The following is a 23,625-nucleotide window of genomic DNA, read 5'->3' on the forward strand; positions in this document are numbered from 1 at the left end:
TGCAAAATGCTTTGAGGCTTTTTTACTAAGATGGGCGCTAGACTTTCTCACCACTAAGTTTATCAATACGAGGTGTACGTGGGAGACTATATTGCCAGTCATACCCTTACAGGGAAGAGGTGTGGCGCAGCCGCCAGGGCGACTGACGGTGGACGCTGGGGATCATGGTTCAATCCCCGGCTCCGGCGGCAGGGGTCTGCCCAGCACCATGTGACTCTGGGCAATATCTCGCTTAATCTTCCCGACGGCCCCCAGCGCCTTGACACCTTCGGGTAATTGTTTGCGCTTTACAAATACTGGACATTAGCATAGTCATTACCGGAAAGTAATCCGGACATTCCGTCCAGCTGTTCCTACTTTGTTCCTTTCCGTTGCTTTGAATTATTTTTGTGCCCCCCATGAGCGCCACACCAGTAGTCGCGAACTGCGTTCTGGCAGCTGGAATTAGCTGTGCCACCGGCAATACCGTAATGCATGTTGTATTACAAGAAGAGGGGTTTGCTTATATGATTTTAAGTCATTACTTTAATAGTAGACTGAATGGGGCTCTGTGGAAGTTTTCATTTTGCCAAGTTAAGGAGTGGTACTCAAGTGTCATGAGCCTAAATCACACTCCAAAATCCACGCAGGCCGCCATGTTGAAAAAGCAGGACAGACATATGATATTGTTTTATATGATACTTGATTTGGTAGTACAAACATGTACCATGGAGCATGTGTATTGAAAAGGATCTCTCCTCAAACGTGTAACTCCCCTGATCTCACCAGAAAGTAGGTGTTCAGGGTCACCTTTCATACAATGGACAATCAATTCAATTTAAATGTAAGATTATTTGTTTAAACAAATGGCGATTTGGAACCGTCTGTTATAGTAATACATAAATTAAATCAATAGCAGGAAAGAAAAAATGGTTGAATTCAACTTCACCACCGGGATGATCACAACCAGTAAACCTAGCTGTGCAACCTGGAAAATCATGACCAGAAACAAGATTTTGACTGATCTGAGTTTCAGCATGACAGAGCAGAGGTAAAACATACAGAGGTACCCCAGGAGCATGGAGAATCAGTTTCATGCAGAGGGAATAAGTATATGGAAGGAGCTATACAGGTTAAACCTATGCAGTAGCCACACTACTTTGTGGTCTATCAGCAAGAGCCTAATAAATGGCTCCATAAATGGCCTGATAACAGACACTTGAAAGCTAGGAACTGATGTAGTGTAATCTCGCAAGGAACCTCACAGGTGATCTGTAGCAGTGATGTATATCTTTCAGTTTATATGAATGTATCAAACAGTAAAAGCCTTATTTTTAGTGCTACGAAGGGGTATGTCGAATGTAGCTTTTGTACCTGATAACATCTGATATTTCTGGGTTTGAAATTTATGGGGTGGTATAAATTCAAACTATTCCAAATGTTTACACCCTGATGGGGAATACAATGAGAATGGTGGTGCTCGCTGCACCAAAGCTGCTGTCCATTTTTCCCTCTGTTAAATTCCAGCGGGTCTGACCTGTCAAAATGTATGCGTGGATGTGGACTTGATCAAGTCTGCACATCGTGAAACTCAGACCTCTGCACAATCTGCTCTGACAGTTTAGGCTTGTAGGATGCCAAAAGGCATTGTTATATTGTAACTACATGAGCAGTCCGGCAGTTATGTATATTTAAAAACTAGCCCTTTCTTTACCACCTTCCATTTCCTGAAGAAGGATTGCGCCTCAGTCGTGAAGTGACATTTTCATCTGAATTGTATTTGGCTATTCCTTATTTTTCAGAGGTTTCGAAACTCCATTACTTTGAGCATTTAGTTCAGGCAAGGAGCTTTAGTCCTGAGTTTAAGGTAACTTAACAAGTGCTGTGACTGCGCCTTGGGCCGATGCAAGAGGTATGCAGCTTGCCAACATGTGAACTATGGCAACCTACTCTGGACCAAACTCTTTACCTCTCATCGGTTACTCTTATATGAAGATCCGTTTGCTACTTTTTGTTCGGGAATTCTTCCGGTCATTTTGCTTTCATTATGCTCTTTCTGTCTATTTTAATGATTGCTTCACAGATTGCCTTGCTTTCATCAGTGTCTATGGAGGGTGGAGGCACACCCATAGTAAGAGCTGTGACTAGAAGGAGCAGGGCTTGGAGGAATGCACTTTTAGGGATTTCAACTGCGCACACTGTCTGAGAAAGCACTTCTCAATGTCTACCGCATCATACCACCATGATGTCCCAAAACAGTGTTTTACAATATTTGTTTGGACCGGTCACTCCCTCCCGCCCTTTATGGTGCTGGGGGGTGGGGGCAGTGAGGGGTTGCACAATATCATGGCTTGATGAACGCAACACAGTGACACAGCTGTGACACATAGGGTAACAATATAAAGTCCCTCTGAAATCCCCAAAAGCCGCCCGCCTCCAAGCTGTGAAAGCCTACCTGAACATTTCCCATTGTTCCCGGCGTGCACATTATCCTGTGACGCAGGTCAGGCCAGCATGCTTAGCATGTTTTTGTGCCGTCGTAATAGCTTTGGGTGCGCAGGCAGCATTTTCATTTACAATTTGGCTCCAGTTGCACAGAGGGCACCATCATCTGAATGACTGTCCACCTCGCGACGCTCGCGCGCGCGCGCGCGCACGCACCACACCACCACCACTATGCGGTGCGTGCAGCGTGCGTGCGTGCGCTAGTGCAGGCAGTAGTTGAAATCAGGTCACGTGAGCTTCAAACAGTGCCGCGCGGCCGCCGCCTCCAAAACCGTGCCGCCTGGGGCGGTCCGCCCCCCTCGCCCCCCCCTAGCTACGCCACTGGACTGGAGGTGAACTTCAGAATGTATTGTGGTGGACAGGCCTACAAGGTTAACCAACACTTGCCGCTGCTAGGGTCCACATGCTGGTGCTAAGGCACCAGGGCTTTTAAGATCTTGCGGGGCCTTCTAAGGTCTAGCATGGGAATGTGCTCCCTCAGGAGAAAGGTCTGGTGGACTGGTCATGAAGGCGGAACCTGGTTCCCCAGTTCCAAATTCAGCAGCTCAGACCATAGTGCCACATCCTCTCCCCCACCGAACACCATACTGCCCCACTGAGAGAAACTTGCACGGCACTGACCCGCTATAAACACCTGGATGTGACTCAATTCAAAATCGCACTAGTCAAGAGTAATATGCTGCCTAACAAAATTTAACACCATCCTAGAAAAAGCAAACACTCATAGGGAAGGCAAAATCAAGTAAAAGCATGTGAAATGTAAGCAGTAACAACATGGTTACCTTTTTCTTTTTATTCAGAAATTAGTGAGTGCTTTTGCCTGAAAAGTTAAGGCCATGACTACAGGGCCCAGAAGGGACCCGTTTCAATGCCCATTGCTTATATCCTTACAAAACGTAAGCAGTATGGTTTAAAAAGACCACATTTGTGAATACAGAGCCATGGTATGCATTTTATTTTTCAGTTCACCCATCAAGTAGGTATTTCAGTACCTCCAGGAATAGTGCACTTTCCCACCTAGGGAAAACAGTGTTGCTCAAAGAGCGACGAGAAAACAAAAGTAGCGCTTCACTGGCAAGCACTGTAAAGTGGCGCTAATGTGTTTAGGTGTGAATAAATCAATCTGGCCACTTTGGAACCACTCTGTCTTGCTTTAGTTAGTTAGTTAGTTATTTTTTATATTTTGAATGTTTTATTTCTCTCCACCCCGAGGCTGCATTTAGAAATAGAAAAATGTCAGAAAAAGACAACGGGGCAGATTTACAAGAAAGTGACGCATCTGTACAGATGCGTCACTTTCCCTGCGCCACCCTTAGAAACCCTTGCGCCACCATAGATGCGTCGTATTTACAATACAGCGCACTATGGCGCAAGGAATGACAGATGCGTCAGAAATTCTGACGCATCTGTTGGCGGAAAAGTCACACATTTGCTGGAGTCGTGTCGCAAGCACGACGCAACTCCAGCAATGCGTGTTGAGGCCTATTCCCACTACACTGCGTCACTACTTACTCCTTCTTGAAGCAGGCGTAAGGTTTTGACGCAGTGGCGTCCTAAAAGTGGCGCAGTGATTTCACTGAGTCACTTTTACGAGGTCTTCCTGTGTGGGAATGCCCACCATGCATACATTATACCTGACGCAGGTATAATGTGACGCAGGGCTTTACAACGTGACGCATCTCCCTAGATGCGTCACGTTGTAAATAGGGCGCACTGTTTGCGCTGCTGTTGCATCAAAAAAGTGACACAACTGCAGCGCAAAAGTCACGCAAGGGGCTTGTAAATCTGCCCCAACGTTTCCAGCAAAAGTGTTTTTCTTTTTTGGATCCATTTCACAGGGGAGCAAATAAACGAAAGGAGGAAAGAGAAGGTTGGGATTCTTGTTCATTGAAGTCAGATCTGCAATGCACGTCATCTACTACAATTTTTACCATTACTGCTTTTTACATTGTGGTAATCAGCCAAGTTGGTTAAGGATTCATCATGATAAAAGTGAGAAGCTCCAGCTCTGCGGGATCGTTCAGCATCGAGCATCGAGCTTAGATGAATGAGATACCTGTGTGATTTGAAGGTCTTGCTTATAAAAAGATTGCTCAGTGTGTGTATCTGGAGTGTGCACAGCTGCTTCACTACCCCTGGCTCAAAAGCTGGCATATTTTGAGGGTTGTTCCATAGCGACATTGCGAGGGAGTACATCAGTCATCGCATATATCGCAACCAGTCTCAAACATGCCCATACTGTGCGTTCAACTATGTGTATTCCTCTGTTGGACTTAAGGTGCTTTTTCATCCGTGCAGTTTTCAATGGTAAAGTAGCAGCTAGTCTGCAAATCGTAATGGGATGGGTGGCTGATCTTGTGGAACCAGTGATGTGCAAACCGCGCCTGCAAGGCCAAGTAGTACACTTAAAAGTTAATTACCTGTTTCTTGAAGTCTTGGTTTCACTAAAAGAGGAGGAGCGAGACAGAAAGAGAGGGAAGAGGGGGAATCAAGGGGGGGGGCTGCTGCCAGCAGCAGGAGTGCTGGACACTGTCCTTGTCTTCCTTGGGCACGAAGGAAAAGACAGACGGGCATATTATCAAGACAGGCGATAAAATTATCTCCGCTTTAGCGGCAGTTTTCTGCCGCTAAAACGGCGTTAATGAGCTTGATAATATGCTCTATGGAATTCCAATTGAAGCTCAGGTTAGATGTCCTTCACATCTAACATGGACTTCAATTGGAATTCCATAGAGCATATTATCAAGCCCATTATCACCGTTTTAGCGGCAGTTTTTTGCCGCTAAAGCGCCGATAATTTTATCGCCTGTCTTGATAATATGCCCCAGAGTCCTTTTCCTTCTCTGCCCGTCCCCAAAAGCCAAGCCTTAACTATCGGCCTTCGCGATTTCTGCCATCTGGGAGGCATATTTAAAATAAGAAAGTAGGGGAACGGACTCTATGATAATAAAGAAGTAGGGGCACGCCGTGCCCTGCCGATCTCGCCCACTTCGACCACTGCGCGCACCACAAACTCAACACATTTTACATTGGGATATTAACAAGGTTGTGGGTCGCACGGGGCCAACCAGATGCAGGTGTGTCGTCAGAAAGCCACATGTGGGCTGGGGGCTTTCAGCAGAGAAAGGTGAGGCATGAATGTCACTAGAACATCAGAGGCAGGCAGACACACCCCTCTTGACCTGCACTGCCAGGCAACCATGCAATGCTAAACAAACACGAAATGACCAGCATTTCTCATTCCTCGAAAAGCGATTTTGATGCCTCATCAGGGGTGCCAAGCGCTATATAAATGCAAACCCCTCCCTCTTCTATCCCTCCACTATCCTTTTCAACCCAAATAACAGACTCGCGTGTCCACTGCTCAAATTAATTTATTGTTTTCCTATACAAATTCACCACTAATCCTTGTGGGGATCCGGAATAAAGTGCTACTCGCCGAAAAGCGCTTCCACGCCACATCAGGGGTAGTAAGCAATATGTAGATGCAATTACACTGGGACCGATCCACAAAAGGATTCATGATTAAAGGAAGCAGTAATATAAGAGTACTCTTTCACATACTCTTTACTTACTCCAAAAATTGCATTATGCCTAGGCCTATAATCTTTACTTATTTTTTCCAGTAGTGCAAATACCAGTTGACCAGTTACTAATGTTTCTATTGAATCCAGCTCGCCCAGATCCATTGGTTAATTAAAACAGTAAGTGAAACCAGTTGATACCAGTTGTAGCCTAAAGAATATCAAGTAGGAAATATTGTTATACCTTAATATTATAATCAAAATACGAAAGTCCAAAGTATTGAGTAGGTAAGTGCATATAGGAACGAAAAGTTAATATTCCTGATTCCACATTTACGTTACTGATGATACACTCACACACACATATATATCTATCTATGCATATATTTATAGATATATATATTTATAATATATGAGAGAGAGAGAGAGAAAGAGTGCGCCTCTGTATAGTTATACGCTAGTTAGTCAGATTTTCCATAGGAAGAGTGCTTTTTTGTTTTGCTAATAACGCCATTTAAGAAACTTTTTTTAAAAACGTTCATCCACCTCCACTCCTTCCTGAAAAGTTTTGGGATAATCCCTCAAGTGGGGACAAAGAAAAAAGGGTATCCCAAAACGCTTTTTTTATCGACGAGAATACAGAAAAAACGGCTGAAGAGAATTCCACCAAATGTGTCAGAAAGCTAGATATTTATCCAGAAAGTGTGCTTTTTAGGTCGAGCCTAGGGCCAGCGCGCATGCGCTGCTTGCTCTGTGAGGCATTCTGTATTGGAGTATGCACTGGAAGCCCCTCCCACTCTACGACCTTATTTGTCATTAGCTTGTGCCATTGTCCTTCGTAAATGCTGGCTTCTGATTCGGAAATAGGCTTGTTGGTCCCTCCTTGGTACCGTCTTATCTGCATTTGTTACCTCCCATAACAAATGGACCTTTTATTTGGCTCGTTATAAGTGGGTGAGCACTGTTTTGTTTATTCACTAATGGGACAATGGCGGCTGCTTTTTTTGTATTTGCAGTGCGCCCACACAGGACAATAGCGGACGCATTTCGTATAGAGCGCTATGCCGCTCTAACTTTAAAAGTGGCTGCCCCATACCACCACAGCACTCACGGCACAATGGCAATATTATTTCACCTTTTATTTATTTTTTAATACATTTTCATGCTGAGCGCAGTGCCCACTTTAGGGACACAGCGCTCAGTTAAAAAAAATGTTTTAACTGTAATATGGAGCTCAGCACCGGTTTCAGGGACACCACACTCTGATTCATTAATTTTTTTATTTGTACTTTATTGGTAATGTAAATGACAATGCCTTTTAATATTAGAAAAGGCATCGCCATTTACAACGCGAATAGCTCAAAATCTCACAATTGCGAGACCTATTGCATTGTAAATGCTTGTCTTTTCTGCTACTGATCGATTGCCATCTTGGCAATCGATCAGTAGCAGAGTATATTTTCCAAGTATAGGTAGAGTATTTTCAGAGTATAGGTAGGGAGTATATTTTCCATTATGTTATTTTGTTCTTTCTCTTATTCTTTTTTTAAAACCTGCTTTAATGGTCTTTTTTTATAAACAAGCAAGCTTGTCTGGACTGGACAGCTACAATAGTAGGAAACAAACAGTGTCCAGACTGGCTGCTACTACCAATCTACTGAATAATTTGGCCAAACGTTCTAAAGTCTATGTGATTTATTTCACTTGACTTATACCTTTTTAAAGACAAGATTCAACTATTTAGTCATGTCATGAAATGGACAACAGAACATTTAGGTGCCTGTCTTTTGTGACATTGTGTCTGAATCTGATGCTTTTTCAGTCCATTCTTCTCCAGTCCGGTCACCCATGGCGGTGTTTGTTGGCTACAGATGGGAATGAGCTGCTCTGCTTCCCCATTTTTATAGTCTGGTCCTTTCCTCAAGGGCTTGGGCGGGGGATGCTCGGGCTGTTCCTGGCCAAGGGGTATTCGTTATAGTTTTCCAACCCTCCCTCTTCTTTCTTGGGTAGTTCAAAAAGTGGTGCAGGATCAGGCGAAAATTCAGTTCATTTCCCCACCCTGGACGAGGTGCCCGTGGTTCATGTTGGAGTACATTTGGACTGGTTTCCAGCTGGGCTTGACTGTGCCTGCAATCAGTAAACAGTGGACTGCTATTCAGGCTTTACGTGGGGCTAGTGTTCTATCTGTAGCCCCTCTGGTGGCTCGCTTTCTGCGGAGTTGATTTCTCAGATGTCCCATTGTTTATTCCCCTATGCCACTTTGGTACTTGCCTCTTCTTCAGCAAGGGTTGCAGGGTGTCAATTTGAGCCCTTAAATTCAACTAAATTCTAGTTTCTTTCAGCCAAGGTTGTGCTTTTTGTGGCCATTTCTTCTGGGAGATTGGTAGGTAAGATTTGGACTTTGTTGTCCTCCCCACCATTTTTTGGGATTTCCCAGACAAGATGCTGCTGCGGCCTAGTCCAGAAGGTGATTTCCTCTTTTCCTCTTTTTTATTTAGATTTGGATATAGGCTTACCTAGTTTTTGTCCATCTCCTGTGTCAGACACTGAGGTACGCTTGCATATTCTTGATGTCGATCGTACACTTTTTATTTATTTGCAGCGCGCTGCTTTGTTTTGCAAGTTTAATGCGTTATTTGTTACCCTTGGATTAGCCAACAATGGTCTTAAACCTTCCCTTTCCACCATATCTTGTTGGATTAAGTTGGGCATTTCTCATTCCTATTCTTCAGCTGGCCAGTCTGTTCCAGAGTCCGTACCTGGACAGTGTACTAGGGGTGTATGTGCTTCTTGGGCAGCATTTAAGTATGCATCGATTCGTGATATTTGCTTTGCTACCACTTGGGCTCTCCCTGACACTTTTATGACCCGTTCTCGTTTCCAACTGGGGGGAGTTGTATCCTGTAGTCTTTGGTTCTATTCTTTTAAGTTCTGTTGGTCTCTCTTCAGTGTGATTTATTTGGATCATTGTATTAAATACACTTCTGGACTGTCCTGATGGTGTCTCTGTTTTTGTTGAAATAAGTTATTTTGCTTGGGTGGGTACTCATATGTAAGGAGTGTGAGAGAAAGACAGACCAGGAAGTAATGCCTGGTTATTTACTGGGAATTTTCAATTATCAGAGTCTATGTCTTCCTCATCACAGTCCTGAGTTCCCAACCACCTCTCCCGGATGTACAGCTGATTTCTGTATGGGCTCAATTATTACAGGAAATCTTGGGCCGGAAATGACATATATATACATTCCATTTGATGGGGGCCATATTGGATTGGAAATGTAAATTCAAGTTTGGTAATCATTGAATGGTTAAGAGATAAACTCACACATACGGACTATTGAGGAATACGTGTAATTGGAGTAATTAAAATTACCATTAAGTCACTGGGCAGTCCCCTCCCAGAGGGCTGTAACTACACTCACCCACACCCATCCAGCATAGGCGTCACTAGTCAGGTGACCATGCTAATAAAAAGGAGCTGTAGTACATGTCCTCACTCCAGTTACTAGCAGCACTCTTGTGTCTCTGTCGTTTTTATGCTATCATGCAAGCCTGCGGCATACAGCTTTACAATTACAAGGACTAGAAATTTTAACATGTGGATTATGTAATTGAATCTGTGCTTTATTGATCTACAGAGCAATCTCTGTTAATAATATGAAGTGCAAGCACCAAATGTTATGCCTATATTAGAATGTCACAATAAACTAAACTTGGATTTGATTGATTAACTCTGTTGTTAACCTGCCTTTCCATTTTAAACTTATATTCAAAACCTAGCAGACAACGTGGGCCTAGGTCTCAAATGTGCTTGGATCTGATCTTTTATTGCTGTGACAAATACCCCACAATTTTAAAATTAAAAAAATTGATTACTGGCTTACTTTTATTTTACATGTCTTGCAATTGTGAATAAAACATTTTTAATGGTTTATATCTTCCACAGCAGGTATTGAGATTACTATAAGAATAATACTGAAATTCATCGCAAGTCCTTTGTTTGGATTGCTAATAGCAAAATTAATAATGTTATGGCTGGCTCATGTCACCAATGATGAAACAACTGAAGTAGCCATTAGCCTTTCAATAGTTTATGTCAGCTTTTTTTTTGGTAAGTGATCCAACAACCGTATGTTGTTTTATAGTTTAATTCAATTACAGCCTTTTTTATGTTGTTTCTTGTTCACTCACCTGTGTGTTTTTAAAAAGACCTAGAAACACGTATTTATGAATTTATTAAAAGTTGATAATCCCCTGATATCTATTTAGCAGGATATGGAAATATGGCATAGCGTATTTAAGATTGCTTCTAATTTCTTTGATACGCACAGTTGCCACTTCTTCTGCCATGTGTTCAATATATATATATATATATATATTTGCTGAAAAAACCAAAGGTTACAGGGACATTATACTTAGGCTCAGATTTTCCTGAGAAGTAAAAATAATTTTTCCTTTTGGAAAAGACAATGTTAAAGTAATTCAATCACTCTATTCAGTCAGAATTCCCATATGAGGTCTAAACTCATCACTCCAACCGGTGAAACACTTACAAGCAAAAAACACCAATTATATCACAGCAGACTATTTATTTGCATCTTAAAATATTTTCATAGAAGTATAATCAATATAAAATATACATTTCGTTTTTATAAAAAACAAAAACACAAACATACAATAGTTTGTTAGCCCCTTCCGAATTTAACAAATGCACAATGCGTCGACGCGTTTCGGATGCTTTTGCTGATCGTAGCCTCCTTCTTCAGGACAATAACTATTCATTTCTCCTTATCCGAAATAGTCACCTGTGGGATAACTTATAGGTATAAACAAATTGAATTCTTTGTTGCGTGATTTTCTGTCGTTAGGTCATAAGGCAACTTTCTGTACCGTCCGATTTATCCCTCTAGGTATTATGTATGTTGATTGACACCATAATTACACCATATGATTCAATAGTCGTCTTGCACCGGTGAGTACCGCACCTCTTTACTGGGGGACTGCTGGCGTTCAATAGTTCTTAACTTGCACCGGGTAAATATTGCTCGTGGCTAAGTCAGTCCAACGGTCGGCGTTCCCGGGCTGCTACTTCCGCGTCTGTAAGATCGCGGGCAACATCAATGATGCTCATACAAAACCAGTGAAATTCTGCAGTTATAGTTACCTGAGCTAACTATAACTTACGCCTCCCCAATGCACTGCTTAATACCTCACATATCAGATCACAAATGGCATCATTGATGAAATCACTGATGACATCATCAATCAAGTGTAAGTGTTTTCAAGAGTTTATGGGTGTCTCTATGGGTGTATAAGTGGGTGTGTGAGTAGCTGTGTGGTGAGTGAGATGCTGTGTGAGTAGCTGTATTGGTGAGTGAGTGGGTGTGTCAGTGGCTGTATGGGTTAGTGAGTGGCCGTGTGAGTGGCTCAAAAGGTGGGTAAGTTAGTGTGTAGTGACTGTATGGGTGAGTGAGTGGGTGTCTGAATGGCTATATGAATGAGTGACTGTGTGCTTAAGTGGTTGTGTAGGTGAATGAGTGGTGTTTTGCTTAAGTGAGTTGGTGTATGAGTGGCTGTATTGGAGAGTAAGTATCTGTGAGTGTGGCTCTATGGGTGACTGAGTAAATGTATGAGTGCTTGTATTGATGTATGAATGTGTATGTAAGTGGGTGTGTGAGTGAGTGTAAGAGTGCTTGTATGGGTGAGTGACTGTGTTCAGAGGCTGTATGGGTGAGTGAGTGGGTATGTAAGTGACTGTATATGTAAATAAGTGGGTGTGTGAGTTGCTGTATGGATGAGCGTGTGGCTATGTGACCAGCAGCACGGTGAGTGACTGGTTGTATAAATGGCTGTATGGGTGAGTGAATGGCTGATGATGTCAGCAGTGATATCATTTGAGATGTCATAAGGGATGTAATCAGTGATGTAACTGATCATGTAATGAGTGATGTAATATGTGAGGTAATAAGCAGTGCATTGCGGAATTGTAAGTTATAATTATCTCAGGTAACTATAACTGCTGAATTTCGCTGGTTTTTTATGAGTGAAATCTGAGCCTAACTATAACATCCCTGTAATGTTTGTTTTTTTCAGTGAATTTCTAAGGGTTATTTCATTCTATTTCCTAACTATAATGTCCCTTTAACCTTTGTTTTTTTAAGTGAATTCCTATGGTTTTTTAACTAATAGTCATGTTTGCAGAGTGGTGGAGAAAGGGGGTGTCACCTCCGAAGTCCTCTCATCAATTGCTCTCTGTGGGACTTACTGTAGGTAATGGGAGGGCTTTTTGGCTCCCAAGGACTCTCTAGAGCCAAGGGGACATCATCACCCAACCAGCAGTGCACCATGAGGTGTGTTTGCAGAGTGGTGGAGAAAAGGGGTGTGGCCTCTGAAGTCCTCTCAGCAGTTGTGCTTTGTGGGAGTTACTGAAGGTAACAGGAGGGCGTGTTGGCCCCCAAGAGACCATTTGCAGAGTGGTGGAGAAAAGGGACATCACCTCCGAAGTCGTCTCTGCAATTGTGCTCTCTGGGAGTTACTGGAGGTAACAGGAGGGCTTGTTTCCCCCCAATGACCCTCTGTAGCCAGGGGGACTTCATCTCCCAACCACAAGTGTGCCCGAAGGCGCATTCGCAGAGTGGTGGAAAAAGGGAGCATGGCCTCTGAAGTCCTCTCAGCAATTGTTCTCTCTGGGAGTTACTGGAGGTAACAGGAGGACGTGTTTCCCCTGCCCAAGGGACCTTTGCAGCCAACCACAAGTGCACCCAGAGGTGCATTTGCAGAGTGGTGGAGAAAAGGGGTGTTCCCTCCGAAATCCTCTCAGCAATTGTGCACTGTGGGAGTTACTGGAGGTAACAGGAGGACTTGTTTGCCCCTAAGGACCCTCTGGAGCCAAGGAGACTTCATTCCCCGAGCCACCAGTGCACCAGGAGGATTGTTTGCAGAGTGGTGGAGAAAGGTGGCGTGGTCTCTGAAGTCCTCTCAACAATCATGCTCTATGGAACTTTAGTGGAGGTAACAAGAGGGCTTGTTGGCCCCCCAAGGACCCTGTGGAGTCAACAGGACTTCATCCCCAAACCAGAAGTGCACCAGGAGGCGTGTTTGCAGAGTGGTGGTAAAAGGGGACAGGGACTCCGGCGACATGCCCGTCCCTTTTTCTAATATTTTTTTATCATTAGGGAAGTCCCCATGGCATCCCTTCCCTGGGCCGATTTCTGCCCCGGGGACCCCATCCCCCAGGGTTAGGCCTTTTCTAAATGGAGGAGGGGGGCCGCCTCCCCCCCCCCCCCCCACCTGGGCTGATTCTGTCCCAGTGGATCCCATCCCCTGGGGCACAGCCATTTTTCCCTATATATATATTTTTTTTTATTAAAGAGGGGGCTGAACCCCCCCCTTCACAGGGTAATTTCAGCTCAGGGACCCCATCCCCAGGGCACACTGTTTTTTTAAATTTGAAAATATATATATGAAACAAAAGGAAGGGAGGCCACCCGGCCACACTCCCGGGCCAATTTTGTCCTCGGGGACCTCATTCCTCAGGGCCCGGCCTCTAATATGGGTGCCAGGGCACACACATTGTAGTGTTGGGGACCACGGGGGAGCCTGAAGGCCCCTGCGCTTCCTGCTACCTCCACGCCTCCTGCGGGAGCCTGGGATCCAGCATTGCTTTTACACATAGGGAGCTGCTAACGTTCAGCCCCCTCTGTGTAAAAGCAATTGTGCTCAGCTTTCAGCAAGCAAGAGTAAAATGTTACTATAGTCAGTCAGTAAGGGTCCGATTACGATGAGGCTTGAAAAGCCTCCAACCCCAGGTCAGAGGCTTTCCGAGCCTCATCTCGTTTTCAGCACTGACCGCCGCATTACAATGTAGGTGGTAGAAACTGAAACTGGCCAGTCATTCCAGCTGGAGTCTGATGGGCACCAGCCGGAGACAGCACGTAATCCCAATGAACAGCGTTTCTTCTGTTGGGATTACTGTGCTCGATTTCCGACAGGCTTTCCATGCCGGGCTTTCTGACACGAAAAGGCTATCGGAACGTGAATCTGAGGCCCCTAGCAGGGCCCCCTTCTCCCTACTGCCTTCAGGTGGGGGCAAGGGGCACCTATGGTGCCCCCTGTTAATCCCTGCACTGTGTGGCAGGCACCTCATGTGGTGCAGGGATTAACAGAATCTCCCATTTCTCTATGGGAGCTTGTGCTACAGCCGGTTTACAACCACAGCACAAGCTTCCACTAAGAAATGGGATTATATGACCGCACCATGTGCAGTCGCATTGTAATTGCGGTGCTGGGACCGCCAACCAGAGGTCGGTTGGTCCCGAGACAGCGACGTTGTCAGTCAGAGGCAAATCCAACCAACATTGTAAACGGGCCATAAGTGTTTCACACAAGAAAGAACCGCACCAACTGAGTATACATTTTTTTGTATTTATTAGTACACATTAGACACTAAATTGGTATATCATCTGCCTGGAGATATCAATTCCACACAAGAAAAACTTCAAAAACAAATAGGGCCCAACCAAGGGGCCAAACCATATACAAAAATAGTGGGATGCGATGTAAGTACCAAAATAGGGCTAGTACTCAAGGATGGAGGACCCCAGGGGAAACAAAGAACCACCCAAAGTAAGTAGCCAGGGACCCCGAGGTGCCCGGGTGCAGACTGGTTACACCAGGTCAAGCGTCCATAGGAGAACATAGGGCAAGTTACAGTTCGATTTTTACAGTTCCAAGACCCTTCTCAAAGGCCCCTGAAGGAACCACTTGGATCAAGGAAGGTTGGAGCGCCACCTCACCCGTGGATACCATAGAAACTAGAACACCTACACCAGGGAGCCCAGGTGTATAGAGAGGAATTGGTGTCGGACCCACCCATAAATGCAAATGGAGGTTTGTGGAAGATTAGCAGCTACAGTGTCTCATGGACCAGGCCGGTAGAACCAGGATATGGAATCCAGATGAGAAGAACCTGAAAGCAGAAGGGACAGAGTCCAAACCACCCGGAGGTGACCAGGAGGCACAGGAGCACAATACCTAGCCCTTGTCAAAGGTTCTTGCTGTGGCAGAGTAAGGATGAAGCACCAGAATCCCAGGAGACATTCATGAGCTGTCCCATGCCGGTCGACGAGTGCTGGGAGGTTAGTGGCCGACAGGACCACCAACAAGCCTTGGCAAATGCACACAATGGTTTGCAGGAGAAGATGCTTTGTTGCAGACCTGCAAGGTCTGTGGGACTTACCCAGCAAGGGTAAGTGAGGGCCGGCCCTCAGCACACAGAAGAGCCAGCAGGAATCATTGGAGCCCCCTCAAAGACCCTTTGGCTGCAGGCACAGGAGGTCGCAGGGAAGCCGCAGCAGCATACAGGAGAAGGCCCACAATGCAGAGGATGTAGGCAGGAGGATACTCTTGGAGCTGTGCAATTCTGGAGGCTGGGCTATTTGAAGCTTGAAGATCTTCTGTGAAGAGAGCTAACAAGTCTTGGTAATAGACGCGGTGCACAGGGAGGCAGTTCACATCGGCTGGAGAGGGATTACAGCCACCCAAGTTGCAGGGCAGACTGGTCAGGCTGCTGGAGAATCAACAAACCACCACCTGTGCTGCAGAGCCGGGCGACGTCCATGGCACAACAGGATCAGCAAACCAGATGTAGTCGTAAAGAGGTGCCTGAGGATACAGGGAAGTGACTCCTTCATTCCAAGGGCAGCAAGAGGTATGCCTCAAGCCACAGTTGGGACAAACAAAGCGGCATAAAAGGAGACTGCGGGTCTAGGGGGGGAGGTTTTCCTTCTTAAGAGATCCAATGGCTGCATTATATGCCATGCCGGACGAGGTTCCAGGTCTACTTAACCGCGTTATTCCTAATAAACCACACAAGGACAGTTCGCAGGCTTTAGGCTTGCCTATAGAAAAGGTGCAAATAATCCACCCTTATGTAAGCATGCCACATTCATTGGACACAGGACTGAGGTAATCCCAGGGAAGTTTATCTCTCAAGGATTAACCCTCCTTGACAAATGAATACAGATAACTGCACAGGTTCATATAAGTGGGTTACCACTGAGAACAATTAAGCGTGCAGCAAATAAAACAAATATAGGTCATGAGGGAGCCTTAGAAAATGTCAACCATTCCAACAGTGGCCCACATGAAAACCAAAAGAAAGGTTCCTGGTCCTGTTCTTTCTCATTATCCAACAAAGCAGATCTACTAAAATCCTTGGAATACAACACAGTATGCCTAGAAGATAATTAGTCCACAAGTCCAAAACAAGGTCCTATTTCATCTCCCACCTCCTGCGAGCTAGTTAGGCAAGAACGTGGACCTGTTTCTACATCCCCAAAACCAACTTCAATAGTAAACCATCAGAGGGGAAACAATGATGAAGAAATAGTTAAATACCCAGCTAGATGGATACAGACCTCACCTCTGATCACAATATCATCTGCAAGCGAAATCGAACTATCACCAGCGAAAGGCCCGCACTCACATTCCTCAGTTCAGTCAGGGGAAACCTTGCTAACTGCATTACAACAATCCATCAATGTCTGGAATTTTCAATCAGACAAACACAACGTACAGATCGATTTAATGAATAGCAGGAATTGACCCAAAGTTGTAATCATTAACTGCATAAATCACAAAAGCACAAACCAGAGTCCCCTTAGCAAATGGCTTCCTCAATACCTGTGTATGTGGATGAATAATCAACAAGCAGGTCTCCCTTCCGGACATTCTCCCAGGAATATTACATGCAGTAAACCTACTATTAAAAGGGACTCAACCCTCCCAATAAATATGAAGAGCGAGACTCCAGAACCAGCAGTGGCTGTAAAGGCCACATGTGAGATGGAAAGCGAAAGTGAGCCAAATATAGTTGAAATAGGAATCAGACTCACAGGTAAAATGCAGGATGCCCGTTCAACACTGTCCACTTCCAGCCCATCCTTTGGAAGGCTAACAAAAAAGGCAACAAAAGCAGGAACGGAAGGCCAGGCTTAAGTTTTCTAAGCAAATGGTACCTGGAACCAAAGAAATCTATACAATTTTCGCTCAACAGCGTAAGTCAAGTATAGATAACATATCTATAAATGAATCAGTAGATGGCAAGAACGGCTCATGTTCAGTGGCTTCAGTTCTTTCAGTTAGTCATACAAATCGCCACAAAAAAAGGTGTACATTAAACCAAACGGACCTCAGCACCCTACCGGCCCTAGAAATAGTAACACACAGTGTAGACAAAAAAGTGCCACTCAAGCAAAAAAAACAACATTCCATAACATAGAGGAATAAAGACGGAATCACCAAGGAAGATAAAGGTAATTTAGTCTTAAATCAATTTCCTGCTCCAACACTATCCCTCATAATTTCTCAAGATAAAGCAAAAGCATCATCAAAAACAAGTCATCAAGGAAGTCAAACGAAACAAGATTCTGGCAAATGGAATCCAATATTTGTAACAACGAATGGGCAAGTACGCACATGTAAACTAAAATATAAAGGAATCTCTAGTGCTGAACTCTCACCGCAAAGGATCAGGACGAATGCAGGGAATTCGCTTCATGAAACAACAACTGAAAAGGTTAACATCTCAACTCAACAACATGTCCTACAACACAATACAATACATACAACCCGTATGTAACACCAAGCACTTAAAATCCATTAACCAAGAGGAACTGTCAAAAAGTATAAATGATCGCCAAAGAAAATTGACATTCCTGCCAGAATCTTAACCAAAGGGAGACAGGACATTTTAAACAGAGGTAATCTGCTAAAATGGTTTAGGGAGATTCCGAAATTAAGTAAAATAACATCAGCTGACCTCCTTGCAGTGGAATTTCAGCAAATTGAAAATTGAGAAGCAACATTAACAACCTGGATATCTAGCAAAACAGTCAATCTGATTTACGCATTCAGAAATTCTTTTGAAGTCTGGGGAATAACCCTGTTACACCAAAATCCTTCTAAATACCCCTACCCCCGGCTACAAAAATAGTGTCGCCAAAATGTTTACAGGATACAGATAAAGGTTCAATATCATTTCTGAGGAGAGCAAGAAGTTCCTCACCTGAAGTACGGGCAAGCTCAACACAAAGCCAGACGGAAGACAGGCAAAGCCAGATACTATCCAAGCCAACGATAGAAGAAAAGCAGGATTGGACATGGGTTCCAATGGCCCTAGAACCTCAGCGGACCTGATGTAGTACTGCAGCAAAAGACATGTAATTCACCAGAGGCCCAAATCACATCAAAAACAGAGGAGTTTGTCAATCTTTGTTCATGGAATGTCCATGGATTTGGAGAAATGTGCCTAGATATTGAGACCAAGAACTTCTTTCGAAATTTTGATTTAATATTATTACAAGAAACCTGGAACCTTGACACCAAGACCTATAGTAGGTTACAAGGAGCACCATATACGGGTGGGAAAAATCTCCAACTTTGCACATTCAAGGGGGGTATGTCTACATATGTCTCCTCAAAATATATTTGTACGACCGAAGAACTCAGCTGAGGAGAGAACTGGCAACAAGTCTTGAAACTTGAAAGCAAAAGTAGTACTCTAACAAGACTTGTGCAGTTAATCATTATTAACGTACATGACCGCGACACTACACGTGGCCAAGATGGCGGCTGTGTAGGACGTGTTTCGTTGCTCCTCCGGCTCCGCCTCCCCAATCGCCTTGTAATCACCTGCTTAACTAACGAATCCTTAGTGGAGGAGACTAGTGGCGGACCCCAGTTCACGTCTGGAACTTAGGGAGGTGCAGGCCGCCGTGCACCGACATTCCAAAGTGTCAGTAGCTGGCGTCAAGAGCAGAGACACGGGCGCCAGGCCCAACAGGCACAGTGGGAGATTCCCAGCACCGTAGCGGAGCGCTTTCTGGGCGTCTGCTCCTGAGCGCCGACTGGCACGTCAGCGGCTTTCGGGCGTTCAGAGAACCAGAAGAACCCCTGTGTTGCGGACCCAGGTGAGCGGTCCAGAACGGGAGTGGCATTCAGAGAGGGCCTTCCGCGGGAGCGCTGCAGCGGCAGACCTAAGATAAGCATAGTACAGGCCTTACTAGCCACCGGACAATCGGCCAGAACTATCGGAGCCTGGAGCGCCCGAGCTGAAGGCACTGACCTGGAGGTGTTACACATGGCAGGGGCTGCCTGTGCGGAGAGAGAGGCGAGTTGATATCCTCCGGAGACACGTGGGGTATAGTCCCTGGCGAGCTGCATGACTGGCGGCCTGCGGGTCTAGGGCCTGGTTTGCGCGCTGACCGTGTCGCTGGCTGGGGCTCTGGCGGAGGCTGGCACCTGGATCGGCCGCCTCTCCCAGCTGCACTGGGGGTGGTTGGAGCTCGCTGACGCGCTGCAGGGACTGAAGGCCCTCAGGCACATAAGTCCTGGGAGAAGTGCGGCGGCCTAAACATCCCTGATGAGGACTGCGGATGGCTGGGAGTAACGCAGCAGCATCGTGGGGCTCCAGCAACCATACGCCGGGAGGTCCAAGGGCGCTAATTGGAGGAACTGAGGCCTGCTAGTAGCAATGTCAGCAGCCCCGTGGTAGAGAGTGAGGACGAGCGACGCCGTGAGCTCTCCAGATGCTTGGTATTGGGAGGCCAACCTGAAGAGACAGCATAACGGAGCACAGGAGTAATCTGGTAGAGGCAAAGCGCGTGTGGGGGGCTCCGCTCCATAAGGTGTCCGCATTGATGAACATTGGTGCTTGACCTTGGCGTGTCCTGGGGGTGCGGGCCGGTGGTCCCTGCGCGCACTGTAGCCGGCCGCATCAGCCCAGGAGAGGACTTGAGTTCAGCACTCTAGGAATGCCAGATCCCCTACAGTGGGAGCGACTGACATACTGCACAGCCCCTTACTTGGTGGAAGGGAAGTGTGCCGGGCCCTGCCGAAGAATCGGTGCTGCTCTGCAGTGCTTCATACGTATAATCCAGGGTCTGAGGCATGATTCGCAGCCAGTGCTGGATCCTGGCCCAGAGCAACAGCTACCACCGTGCAGCTGGAACTTGATCATTGAAATTCAAAAAACAGGATGCAATTTCATTAAATAATGCCATGTATCAACATACATTTGTGGTACAATGCTAATATTTATCAGTGGATGTTTTGTTATATAATATGTGCTTTTATGATTGCAAATTTGTAACAATCGAATAAAACTTTATGATTATGATTATATAATATGTGGCGGATGAATTAGCTAAAACAGATAAACAGATAAACAGCAAAGTATGAGTCCATTTTATCAGTTAAATAAATATGGAAATGTACAGTTTTGCCACTTCATTTATCCGAAAAACACAAAAATAAATATGGATAAATACAGATAAAGTGGGCAAAAAATAAATATGGATAAATATACAGACGGAAATGCTAAAAAAATAAATAGCATAAGACCGGGAGCCCTAATTATAAAGAAAGCTAGAGCGGCGCACCCTCTGCACTTCCGAGGAGTCTCTCCAACACTTTACCAAGACCTCTCAGCTGTCACCTTAAGTAAACACTTAGACTTTAGACCGATTACAACACACTTGAGAGAACTGAGGATTGCCTACTCCTTTTTGTATTATCTTTCGGTATGAGGGCAAACTGCTGCAGATTCGCTCTTTACAAGAGGCAAGAGATGTGCTAGGACTGGCTAGGCCCCAGTCCCCTGAGCCACAGCGTAAACTCACTAAAGGCTCGAGCCTAACAACCTCATCGCTGGCAAACGGTGGGGTAATCCTCGTCACCTCATAAACAAGACGCAGCAACTATTTCCAAAGAGCGAGAAGCGGTCATCTCCTCCCTGACCAGTAGTCCTGATAAGTCAGCTCCCGCCTGAATGCACCACCAGTCGACAGCATTGCGCACATCTTAGCGGCGGAGTCGGAGCTCATGCTCTACTGTTCTGGTGGTCACGGCTGGGTTACTAACCCCTTCCTTGTTTCTTGCTGACGAACTTTGGTCAACATGAACTACTATTCCATACCATCAGGTTCGATGGTTGTATATTTGTTGTTCACTGTTATGTTTTTTTGTTTTTTTTTTTTGTTTTTGGGTATACTGCACCGGGGCTACCACTACTGGCCTCAAGACAAGGCGCTGGAGTGCCTCTAGATCCGCCTATCCAAGCCCTTCCCAGCTGAACGCAGCATACATCTTTTATCCCCGGTAGACACAGGTGATGGGTAGAAATCTTAAGGTTGTCTCCCTCAATGTTCAGGGGCTTAACCATCCCGTAAAGCACTCGGCTGTTCTTTCGCTGTTAGAAAATGCGGAGGAGGACATCTGCAAGCTACAAGAAACTCACTTGCTCTCCAAAGATACACCGCGCATTTGCACACGCAGATTTCCACGCCAATATTGGTCAGCTAATACCACCAAAACCTGTGGGGTAGCTATATTGCTTAGTGTGAAATTTGAGGGCAAAGTTCTCTCCACGCTCTGTGAGGTACGGGGGCGAGTACTGGCTTTGAGAATGCAATGGGGCATGACACTTCTCACCCTCCTTAACATTTACTCACCTAACATCAATCCGGAACCCTTTCTTCTTAAGACTCTCATGGACGGGCTACTAGCTGCTGACGCAGCAATTCTGTTGGGCGGGGATTTTGATTTAGTGATGAATAATGACTGATCCTGCCAGCTGCAGGGTCAGGCAGGAGCGATCTCCCCTGAGGGGAAAAGGATAGCTTGCAGAATGTGGGTTGCACAACACTTGGCCCCTTCAGCAGCCAGAGGCACGAGATTTCACATACTACTCAGCTGCATATAATTCCTACACGCGCCTAGATCACTTTCTAGCGTTGACAACGCTTTTACCTGATATACGGGAAGCCTCGATAGAGCCTCGCTCCCTATCAGACCATGCCTTAATCACTATTACAATACACTCGAAGGGAGTTACTCCGTCCCGGCTGGCACCTACGGGAAGGGCTACTACACTCCCCGACAACAGTGAAGGAGATTACGGAGAGAATTGTGGAATATATCAAACATAACGATAGAACTGACACATCGCTCGCTGCCATTTGGGAATCCCTGCAGAGGCGTAGCTAGAGCTTGTGGCGCCCGGGGCTATCCCTCAGATTGCCGCCCCTGGAGAGGGGGATGAGGGCTTCTGGGGAAAAAGGACCGAGAGACACATAGTATCGCCGCTAATAGTAACCTCGATCAAGTAAGTTGCATGCACATACATGACACGGTCCAAGGCTACACAGTTAAATACACCGGTGACCGGCAGTACAAAGGAGAACACACAGACTGCCACCGTGCAGGATTTCAGGAAGGGCCTAAAAACATGGTTATTCGATTAACGTCCCTAATCAGCAGCACCGCCCCCACCCTCCAGCGCCTAGATACCCTCACAGGTGATAAGTAGCGCTATGCAAATCCTGTTTGCTTGATTGGTTGACACCCGATTTCCACACATCGTTTGTGCGCTACATTCGTTTTATCTGTAAAATTGTGTATGTCTTTGCAAGTTAAGTGGCCACTTCAATGGAGATTGTGCTGTCAATAAATGACACTGCGCGAACACACCATGCTTTAATGATATATGTTCAACATTGTGAGTTCAGTGATGAAGCACTGATGGCAGCGACGCCACTCTGAAAATTGTTCGAGCACCACTAGGTGCTCCCAATCCTGTTTCTCTTGGTTATTACCTTCTCTGACTCAACGAAATTCTAGTCCCCCTCCCATATGAATGTGTCACAAGCCCTCTGGACATTATCAAGGCAGGTATTGGCCTGATAATGTGGTAACCAGATATTTTACTCATTTGAATTTTTAAAGAAGGGCGCATGTTGTGTGTGTTTTTAGTGTCTCACCAGAGTGACCAAAAAAGAAGCCTGCTGTGGTAGGCCCTTTATAGTTTTCAGAGCTTGATACAGTCTCTGACAATTCTATGTTTATTTGTAAATTGCTGGTCTTTGTGCTAAGGCTGGGTGTTAAGCAGTCTGGATTCCTCCTTGCACAATCGTTGGCTCAATGACTTTAACTGTAACTCTAAACCTAGAACACAAACCCTAACCACAAACCTGCGGTAAGACCCAATCGAAACACTTGTGTTCCCGCCAAACCTTAAAACTAACCCGCAATCTAAGACTAATCATACATGTATCTCTAAACCTATTGTTAATCCAAGCGATGCTAATAATTCCAGTCCTTGTTCCACCCCGTCCCATTCATATAACCATCACCCTCATCCTAGTTGTAATCTAATTCTTTCTAACACTAATATTGACTGTCACTCCAACTCAAACACTAATACCAGCTTTAAGGCAACCCCTATCTCGTGCCCTAACTCGAGAATAGCAGATCTTGGTTCAGTGCAAGATTTGTGCATGATGTGGTGCCTTATGTTAAAAACAAGATCTGCAAACCTTAGTCCATTCTCTAGATGTCACCAGGTAGGTATGTGAAACTGCCCTACTCACTGGCCTATCGAGCCTGGCTTGACCAACATTAATATTAATCTCAGCAGCAAGGCTTACTGCAAACATGGAAAGGGGAGACCACAGCTCAACAGTTAGAGAATGTCTGAGCTCGCTCCCAGTAGAGAAACACTGCATACTCAGGATGGTGCGCATAACCTTCAAAGCCCTTCACCAACCTACCTAGCATC

General features: G+C 45.4%; 1 protein-coding gene across 1 annotated transcript in view; it reads left to right on the forward strand.

Moving 5' to 3' along the window:
* LOC146860824 (sperm-specific sodium:proton exchanger-like) overlaps nucleotides 1–23,625 on the forward strand; it is a 4,630,975-nt gene that overhangs the window by 444,945 nt on the left and 4,162,405 nt on the right. The window contains exon 3 of the mRNA XM_085646174.1: nucleotides 9,955–10,119. Coding sequence (XP_085502300.1) covers nucleotides 9,955–10,119 — 165 coding nt within the window. The remainder of the gene's footprint in view (nucleotides 1–9,954; nucleotides 10,120–23,625) is intronic.

Source organism: Triturus cristatus, chromosome 3_1, assembly GCF_964204655.1.
Source record: "Triturus cristatus chromosome 3_1, aTriCri1.1, whole genome shotgun sequence".
Taxonomy (NCBI): domain Eukaryota; kingdom Metazoa; phylum Chordata; class Amphibia; order Caudata; family Salamandridae; genus Triturus; species Triturus cristatus.